The sequence below is a fragment of the Oncorhynchus masou genome, chromosome 1 (assembly GCF_036934945.1).
Source record: "Oncorhynchus masou masou isolate Uvic2021 chromosome 1, UVic_Omas_1.1, whole genome shotgun sequence".
Classification (NCBI taxonomy): domain Eukaryota; kingdom Metazoa; phylum Chordata; class Actinopteri; order Salmoniformes; family Salmonidae; genus Oncorhynchus; species Oncorhynchus masou.
Window position 1 is genome coordinate 31,228,816 of NC_088212.1, and position 10,550 is coordinate 31,239,365.

At 41.4% G+C, this 10,550-nt stretch overlaps 1 protein-coding gene across 1 annotated transcript; it reads left to right on the plus strand.

Moving 5' to 3' along the window:
* The first annotated feature begins 964 nt into the window (after positions 1–964).
* Positions 965–10,335, plus strand: LOC135541852 (B-cell CLL/lymphoma 7 protein family member A-like). The gene is made up of 6 exons (XM_064968305.1): positions 965–1,145; positions 2,009–2,090; positions 2,352–2,448; positions 2,552–2,731; positions 6,425–6,528; positions 9,342–10,335. The coding sequence occupies exons 1-6, from the start codon at positions 1,054–1,056 to the stop codon at positions 9,414–9,416; spliced, it is 630 nt and encodes a 209-aa protein (XP_064824377.1). The 5' UTR covers positions 965–1,053; the 3' UTR covers positions 9,417–10,335.
* Positions 10,336–10,550: the final 215 nt, after the last annotated feature.

Consider the following 10,550-nt stretch of genomic DNA (forward strand, 5'->3'; position numbering starts at 1 on the left):
AGGCCCTTTATGGAATAGGCCTTCAGCCCACCCCATACAGCACGAGCTGGTGCGTTAGGTCCTCCCCTGCTGGCAGACACAGGGAGATCAGGGGGCCTTTTTTCCTTCCACAGGTCCCTGGCGGCTCTGCACTCCCAGAGCAAGTGCCTCACCTACTCACCTTGGCCACAGCCTGTTCAGGGGCACGCGGATGTCCTCGCAATGCCCCGGGAGTGCATAACGGCCCTGTCTGGGAGGATCTTGTGGGTGACCATCCAGGACAGGTCCTGGTATCAATTCAGCAGAGTAAGTTTGGCCACGTTGCGCCAAGCCGTTGTGGGCTCACATATAGCACGCCTGCGCACTGTTCACATTGGTTCCCGCTCCTGCACGAGAGAAGAGAGCCGTGTTTAGTTAAAACCATGACTGCTACTTTTTCCAGTTTAAAATGTCTTAACTTCTGGAGCTGGACATAGTGTGTGGGGAGCAGAAAATAGACTGGGACTCGCAGGTTGACTGGGATCAGCCTCAGGGTTCTGAGGTAAGATCCCAGGCAGAACCGTGCGAGGGCCTGGGTCTTGTTGTTGACTGGGGAGGTGGCAAGAGTGCTGTAAAAGACTCATGGGAAATATCTAGTTCATGAAGCACACACATACAGGTTTCCTCATGGGTGCAGTTTGATGTGACCTTTTATTGGCTATGATTGGCTAATAAAGATCAATTGAATATAGCATATGTTATGACATGAAAAATTAAATGACACATTTTATTGCAAATGTTTTTAATTTATTTGTTCCAAGTAATTATACTTTTTAAAATTAATGTATAGTCTATGCATTAACTTTTTTTTTCTGGAAGACTTAAATCCTGTAAAACTTTTGTCTGAAGTAGTGGAACTTCTGTTCAGGCTGTCTGTCTACAAAACACAAAAAAATTGGGCGTGCACGCGCTTTGCTTGTTCTGAACGCTGTCCTTGGCGCAGGCGCATTACTTCCTCCTACAGCTCGTTTCAGTGTGTTTGCATTGTGTCTAAACTGCCGGCGAGTTTAAGAAAATATTTTACCTATAGCAGCTATGTCGGGCAGGTCGGTCCGCGCGGAGACACGGAGTAGGGCGAAAGATGACATCAAGCGGGTTATGGCTGCTGTTGATAAAGTACGAAATTGGTAAGAGGGAACGCGTTATCTAAGACCCGAGAGCAGCATTGCTAGTGGGGGAGGAGAGACCGGGAGAAGAACAAATTTATGAAACGAAAGATATATTGAATGAAATTCGGTCGGATGATATCTCGGCTCATGTGCGCTGCGCTCCCGTGCCATGGTCAGAGGAGGAGGTCGCTTAAACACGTATCATGTGGGAATATTACATCTATTCAGAAAATATTGTGGGTTGAACCTAGAAGCCATTTCGTTGCAGTCACATGAAGCCTTTGCCGTTCTAGCATAGTACATGTACTGCCGGCTTGAGAAGCTTTGTCGGCTACTGGTTTTTCACCGCTCGAATGTTATCAATAATAACATCACAGCCGCCGTTCGACGACAGCGGTCAATAGTTAGAATAGTTTCTATGTTCGCGGGGTTTTAAATTTAGCGCTTGGAGAGGTTTTTGTGTCCTACAAATATAGGGAGCGCGTGGGGTGCTGGTGGGAAGAGGAACTGTGCGAAGACCGAATTGCTTTACAATTTTATTTTGGATGGTCCTATAGTTTAATACAATTGCAATTTATAGATTTGCACTAATGTGGATGTGTTCGTAGCCTAAATGTAATCACCACTACATTTAATTTAAATTTAGTTTAGGCTATTCGCCTGCAGGCTCACTCATTGGTATATATCTCAAATGGCTACAAGTACGTACATTCCTAACTTTCAAATTAACTTTCCACAGAAATATTGTAGGACATTTTCTACGGGGAATTGACATTTAAAGTGATAGCAAACAAAAATATTATTGTGGTGTTGTGTTGACATTTTGAAATTAATACACAAATGCAAACAAGTGTTCCTCATTCCTTGTGTATCTAATGCAGGGAGAAGAAATGGGTAACAGTCGGTGACACATCCTTGCGAATCTACAAGTGGGTGCCAGTAACCGAACCCAAGTCAAATGATGTAAGTCCGCTGGGTGTTTGGGGGCACCAATTTGTATTTATTTATATATATATATATATTTATGGTGAGTGTAGAATGAAACTGGAAACAGTTAAATTACAGAAGTAAGGTGGTTGATCACCATTATGCTTCCTTTTTTCATCTCTTTTCAAATTCCTTCTGATATGACCTATACAAAGTGATTATATTGAGATAAAATACATAATGTAATATGTTATACATAAAATGCTGTAGTTCTATTTATTATGTACAATCTTGCAGAAGAGCAAAAATAAGAAGAAAGGCAAGGATGACAAGTATGGGTCGGAGGTCACAACACCAGAAAACAGCTCCTCTCCTGGAATGATGGACATGCATGGTAAGAGCCAATTCACACCTTGTGCCAACAAAGAGCAAAATACTTCAAACTGATGTTCAATAATAGTTGTAAACATCTTAATTTCACTTTCCGTATCTCTTAGATGATAACAGTAACCAGAGCTCCATTGCCGACTGCTCCCCGATGAAGCAGGAGAACAGCAACAGTGCCAGCCCTGCCCCAGAGGCCACGGCAACATCCCAGAGTGACAGCAATGAGGCTAAGAGCGACCAGAGCCAGTCCCCTGGCAAAGAGCAGCTGAAGAGCACAGACAGCAAGAGTGGTCAGTCAATATGCTACCTAGCACAGAAAGGGAGAGCATTGCCTTAGTTTCAACTAAACTATATGAAACTATACCATGCATACAGCATATTGTCCTCATTAAAGCTGTGCTCTGGTCTTACCTTGAGGTATTTTCTAAGAGTAGTGTCAACTTGTCAAACAATAAGACTTAACTTGAGGCAGAATGCTTTTATACAGCCCACATAATCCCGGAATAGTCAAAAAAATGGCAGTTGCACAGCTGTCAAGGTCAAAAGTGTACATATTATGGCTTGTAGAGATGGCATTCATAAGGAACATTTGGTGAACAATATAGTATGCCATTTAGCACTTTTTTCCCCCCTCCAAAGTGACTTAGTCATGCGTGAAAACAAATGTTATTTCATCTTCACCAATGTCAATGGCAGCATTGGGAACAGTTCTATGATTTAACCCATCAGCATACAGAGAATGGCTTGAAACAATTTAGTAAGTTTTTGTTAAAGATTTTCAGGCTAGCGATACATATTGACAAACCATAATCAACGATGGGGGTATGGAAGCTATCATGAAATGCTAAACATGCCTCATAACAGTATTGTAAAAATGGGCATCTACCGGGAGAGATTTAATCACAAGTCTGAGCATGTACTCTGGGCAACGAGTTTCTCATATATTTTGATAAAAGTTTAGCTGTTATGTACTAGACAGGCAAACAGATTGTTTCCTCTTGTGGGGTTGAACAGACGATTTCACTAAGGCCTACTGTAGTTTTTGGTGTAATGAGCTGGTAAATCGGTTTGCCATGCCAATGCCGTTTCAGGACGGAGTGCAAAACTCCTCAAACTACAGTGTGCTAACTTGTCATTGATGTAGTTTTCACCAAGTAGCAAGCTAAACACCCGTGAGTAGTATTTTGCATAATTCAATACCAACCCCTTGTTCTTTTATTTATTTATTTAACTAGGCAAATCAGTTAAAGAACAAATTCTTACCGTGGCGGCCTACCAAAAGGCAAAAGACCTCCTGTGGGGGCTGGGATTAAAATAAATAACATATAAAGGAGAAAACATACATCACGACAAGAGAGACAACATGGCAAGGCAGCAACACATGACAACACAGCATGGTAGCAACACAACATGGTACAAACATTATTGGTCATAGACAACACCACAAAGGGCAAGAAGGTAGAGACAACAATATATCATGCGAAGCAGCCAGTTCTGTACATACACACAACTTCGCTTTTTTGCCACAAGATGGTTCTGTCATGTAGACTTTTAAGTCAGTTACAATAAGGTATTTGTGTTATCACTCAGATTTGGTGATATTATTTTGGAAAAAACACAGGTAAATAAATCTTGCTAGGTCATGCTGCAATCAGACCTCGTCTACCAAGATCTGTGATAATACACCCAGAGCAAGGTCACTCATGCCACATCTGTGAAGTCGAAAGTACTGTGGATAGTAAAGAGAAGAATAACATGCAACCCTCAACGGCCAAGTTGCGTGAGTGTTGCAAAATACATTTACACATGTTATTCAATAATTTAACCCCCACCGTTCGTGTGAACGTGTCTGCGAAGCCAAACGCTAAAATATAATTTAGTTCTATTTGAGACATTCCACATGCTGCAAGTCCCCTCATTGGATATTAGGAAGATTCAAACCCATGTGGATGCTTGAAAGACAAGAGGAGAGATTCATTAAAGAAAACAAACTAGGTTTCACCTTTTCTGTGGATTAATAGTCAGAGTAGAGAAACATGACTATGGGTAGAAATTCTACAAAGAGTCAGCTGAAAAGAGAACCATAATTATTTTAGGTAAAATAACAACCCAATGTTATCTCCCAGGACAAACTGGCTAGCAACATCTATCTAGCTAAATGTTCATGATTGTTTTGTGTGTTCGACCTACCCCAAAATGAATATAGTGCTTTCAGAAAGTATTCAGATGCCTTGACCTTTTCTACGTTTTATGTTACAGCCTTATTCTAAAATCGATTAAATAAAAACAAATCCTCAGCCATTTACACACAATACCCCATAATGACAAAGCGAGAGAGAAAAAATATAAAACTTTTGCAAATATATTAACTTAAACAGAAACACCTTATATACATAAGTATTCAGACCCTTTGCTATGAGACTCAAAATTGAGCTTAGGTGCATCCTGTTTCCATTGGTCATCCTTGAGATGAGTCCACCTTTGGTAAATTCAATTGATGAGACATGATTTGGAAAGGCACACACCTGTCTATATGAGGTACCACAGTTGACAGTGCATGTAAAATTTTAAAAAATCAAGCCATGCGGTTCGAAGGAATTGTCCGCAGAGCTCAGAGACAGGATTGTGTCAAGGCACAGATCTGGGGAAGGTTACCAAAAAATGTATGCAGCATTGAAGGTCTCCAAGAACACAGTGGCCTTCATCATTCTTAAATGGTTAAGTTTGGAACCACCCAGGCTCTTCCTAGAACTGGCTGCCTGGCCAAACTGAGCAATCGGGGGAGAAGGGCCTTGATCAGGGAGGTGACCAAGAACCCAATGGTCACTCTGACAGAGCTCCAGAGTGTCTCTGTGGAGATGGGAGAAACTTCCAGAAGGATAACCATCTCTGCAGCACTCCACCAATCAGGTCTTTATGGTAGTGTGGCCAGACGGAAGCTACTCCTCATAAGTCACATGACAGCCCGCTTGGAGTTTGCCAAAAGGCACCTAAAGGACTCTGACCATGAGAAAGTCTCTCTGGTCTGATGAAACCAAGATTGAACTCTTTGGCCTGAATGCCAAGCATCACATCTGGAGGAAACCTGGCACCATCCCTACAGTAAAGAATGGTGGTGGCAGCATCATGCTGTGGGGATGTTTTTCAGAGGCTGGGACTGGGAGACAAGTCAGGATCGAGGAAAAGGTGAACGGAGCAGAGCGATCCTTGATGAAAACCTGCCCAGGACCTCAGATTGGGGCGAAGGTTCACCTTCCAACAGGACAACAACCCTAAGCACACAGCCAAGACAATGCAGGAGTGGCTTTGGGACAAGTCTCTGAATGAATGTCCTTGAGTGGCCCAGCCAGAGCCTGGATTTGAACCTGATCAAACATCTCTGGAGAGACCTGCTGTATAGCAACGCTCCCCTTCTAACCTGACAGAGATTGAGAGGATCTGCAGAGAAGAATGGGAGAAACGCCCCAAATCCAGATGTGCCACGCTTATAGTGTCTCAATGCTGTAATCGCTGCCAAAGGTGCTTCAACAAAGTACTGAGTAAATGGTCTGAATACTTATATAAATGTGATACTTTTTAAAATAATTTGTAATTTGCAAAAATGTCTCAAACCCAATTTTTTTCTTTGTCATTATGGAGTATTGTGTGTAGATTGGGGGGGGGGAACGATTTAATCAATTTTAGAATAGGCTGTAACGTAGAAAAAGTCACGGTCTGAATACTTTCCAAAGGCACTGTCGTTGGTTCACAGTTGGTTTTGATATTTTAACCTCCGTGTCGTGATTGCGTCTGGTGTGGATGGACAAAACAGCAATGACGGATGCACGCGTGTAGTCGGCATGTAACAGAAAATGTACTTGCCTATTTTAATAATTCACTTTTAATCAGAACTGTTACAGAAGTAGTGCCTTGTCCTTATTCGATTTCCTTAAATCATCTTGTCTACCATGGTTATGCCTGAAACAGACTTTCTGTTATTGCAGGAAATGTTCACTCCTCAGAGTATTCCAACACAAGCACACCCAAGAGGGATGGAAGGTCCACAGGAGGAAATGAACCATCTTCAGACACTCCTCAAGATTCTCAGGTCCTCCCTTCCACAACCATCCAAGACTAGAATGTCTTTGTATACAGTACCAGTAAAAAGTTTGGATACACCTACTCATTTAAGGGTTTTTCTACATTGTAAAATAATAGTACATTTATGTTATTTTACCAGGTAAGTTGAATGAGAACACATTCTCATTTACAGCAACGACCTGGGGAATGGTAACAGAGGAGAGCGATGAGCCAATTGTAAACTAGGGATTATTATGTGACCATGATGGTTTGAGGGCCAGGACACCGGGTTTAACACCCCTACTCATACTATAAGTACCATGGGATCTTTAATGACCTCAGAGAGTCAGGACACCCGTTTAAATTCCCATCCAAAAGACTGCACCCTACACAGACCAGTCACTGCCCTGGGGTATTGGAATATTTTTTTAGACCAGAGGAAATAGTGCCTACTACTGGCCCTCCAACACCACTTCCAGCAGCATCTGGTCTTCCATCCAGGGACTGACTAGGACCAACCCTGCTTAGCTTCAGAAGCAAGCCAGCAGTGGTATGCGGGGTGGTATGCTGCTGGCTAAAGACATCAAACCCATGAAATAACACACATGGAATAATGTAGTAACTATAAAAGTGTTAAACAAATCAAAATATATTTTATATTTGAGATTCTTCAAAGTAGCCACCCTTTACCTTGATGACAGCTTTGCACACTCTTGGCATTCTCTCAACCAGCTTCATGAGGACTGCTTTTCAGTCTTGAAGGAGTTCCCACATATGCTGAGCACTTGTTGGCTGCTTTTCCTTCACTCTGCGGTCCAACTCATCCCAAACCATCTCAATTGGTTTGAGATCGGGTGATTGTGGAGGCCAGGTCATCTGATGCAGCATTTCATCATTCTCCTTCTTGGTCAAATTACACAGCCTGGAGTTGTTGGGTCATTGCCCTGTTGAAAAACAAATAGTCCCACTACGGCCAACTAGATGGGATGGCGTATCGCCGCAGAATGCTGTGGTATCCATGCTTGTTAAGTGTGCCTTTAAAAAAAAATATTTTTATTTTATTTCACCTTTATTTAACCAGTTAAGCTAATGAGAACAAGTTCTCATTTACAACTGCAACCTGGCCAAGATAAAGCAAAGCAGTGCAACACAATAGAGTTACACATAGAATAAACAAGCGTACAGTCAATAACACAATAGGGGGGGAAAGTCTATATACAGTGTGTGCAAATGGCATGATGGGGTAAGGCAATAAATAGGCCATAGTAGAGAAGTAATTACAGTTTAGCAAATTAACACTGGAGTGATAAATAGCAGATGATGCGCAAGTAGAATAACTGGTATGCAAAAGAGCAGGAAAGTCAAAAACAATATGGGGATGAGGTAGGTAGATTGGGTGGGCTATTTACAGATGAGCTATGTTCAGCTGCAGCGATCGGTTAGTTGTTCAGATAGCTGATGTTTGAAGTTAGTCAGGGAAATATAGGTCTTCAGCTTCAGCAATTTTTTATTTTTATTTTTTTTGCAATTCATTCCAGTCATAGAACTGGAAGGAAAGGCGGCCAAAGGAGGTGTTGGCTTTCGGGATGACCAGTGAGATGTACCTGCTGGAGTGCGTGCTACGGGTGGGTGTTGTTATCATGACCAGTGAGCTGAGATAAGGCGGACCTTTACCTAGCATAGACTTATAGATGACCTGGAGCCAGTGAGTCTGGCGACGAATATGTAGCGAGGGCCAGCCGACTAGAGCATACAGGTCGCAGTGGTGGGTGGTATAAGGGGCTTTGGTGACAAAACGGATGGCACTGTGATAGACTGCATCCAGTTTGCTGAGTAGAGTATAGGAAGTTATTTTGTAAATGAAGTGTGCCTTGAATTCTAAATAAATCACAGACGATGTCACCAGCAAAGCACCATTACACCACCACCTCCATGCTTCACGGTGGGAACCACACATGCGGAGATCATCAGTTCCCCTACTCTGCGTCTCACAAAGACACGGCAGTTGGAACCAAAAATAAAAAATTTGGACTCATCAGACCAAAGGACAGATTTCCACCGGTCTAATGTCCATTGCTCGTGTTTCTTGGCCCAAGCAATTTTCTTCTTCTTATTGGTGACCTTTGGTAGTGGTCTCTTTGCAGCATTTTAACCATGAAGGCTTGATTCACACAGTCTCCTCTGAACAGTTGATGTTGAGATGTCTGTTACTTGAACTCTGTGAAGAATTTATTTGGGCTGCAATTTCAGAGGCTAGTAACTAATGAAGTTCTCTGCAGCAGAGGTAACTCTGTCTTCCTTTCCTGTGGCCGTCCTCATGAGAGCCAGTTTCATCATTGCGCTTGATGGTTTTTGCGACTGCACTTGAACAAACTTTCAAAGTTCTTTACATTTTCCAGATTGACTGACCTTCATGTCTTAAAGTAATGATAGACTGTTGTTTGCCTTTGCTTATTTGAGCTGTTGCCACAATATGGACTTGGTCTTTTGCCAAATAAGGCTATCTTCTGTGTACCACCCCTACCTTGTCACAACAACTGATTTGGCTCAAACGAATTACGGAAAGAAATTCCACAAAGGCACCTATTAATTGAAATATATTTTGATTTGTTTGCACATTTTCTTGTGGACTAAATAATTCCCTATGTGTTGTTTCATAGTTTTGATGTCTTCACTATTATTCTACAATATAGAAAATAGTACAAATAAAATCTTTTGACTGGTACTGTATGCTTGTCAATTCTACATTTTTTTGATGCAGTATAATGAAACTCATTTGACAGCAAGTATTTTAATGTGAAAAGCTTACTTTTTCTGAAATGATTTGTTTTATTTTTGCAGGAATCTGAAGATGGCACTCCTCCCAATAAGAAGGGCAAGTTGGAAACTCCCTCAGCTGATTTTGAGGAAATCTAACTTCTCTTCTCCCATCAGCAATTCCTCAACCTGTCGCTATTTCCTAATCACTTCAGGTGTCCTAACCTCTCCCGTGTCTTCATCTCTTTCTTCTTCTGCAATGGTCCCAGAGGAGTCCAGCACCCCCACCCCCCTCTCATTTTGCCACTAACACCTGCTATTGTTTTGGTTCTTTGCCAAAGTGTATGTACATACAGTATTTTGATTTAGTCACTTTTGTTGTTTTGCTCAGGAGGGTCAACACACTGTTTGAATCCTTTTATGATCTGTTGGTTCTGCTGCTGTTGGAACCTTTTTATTACTTTGACAGTTAGACATTAGTTAATTTAACTATAAGACAACACCTACATTTTTTTATTAATTAGTGGCACTTGGTTGCATATTGGTTTCCCTTTCTCCTCGTGTGAAAGCTATAGCTTGTAGCATAGGCCTACTTCCAGGTTTGTGTGCCTTGAATTGCCAGAATAATGTGTGTAGATTTGTTTCTATAGTGTGTGTATACTTCACTCTGGTATATCAAGTGCCCATTGCCCAGTTTTTGTTAACCTTTTCAAAGCATTTTTCAGTGCAAATGTAGGCTGCTTGGTTATAGCTCTTTGAATACCTCACTGAAGTCCAGCAGTGCTGGCAACACTATGTATAGATTAAACAATAAGTATAACCTCTACTTGCGAAGTGTAAGTGGCCTAAATAGTTGTTTCCTCGTCAGCCTTTGCCCAACTAAAAATGCCTTATTCAATTAGTCCTACAGAAAGTCAAATGTTGAATGTCTTCTTTTGGGACCCTTATTTGTATTATTATTTTATTAGTGTTGGAATACATTTGAGTGGGGTTTAACTAGCATAATTTATTCCACAAATATTAATTGATTTTGTCATGTAAAAGGTTTTAAAATAAAACAATTCTACAAAAAAAAAAACTTGTTATGCAGCTGCCACCGATATAAAGCTACAATGCAGATAGCTCTAGTTTAGAAACCTGTAATATGGATATCTTCCAGAATTGAGTCAGAGAGGAAGAGGCGAAGCAAGGTTTTACTCTGGAATTTGCTTACGTAAGGCTTATTTGATAAAATATTTTTTTTTGTAATGGTTAGGTTATGAATGCACTGATAAGTAGATGCACATGGCATTT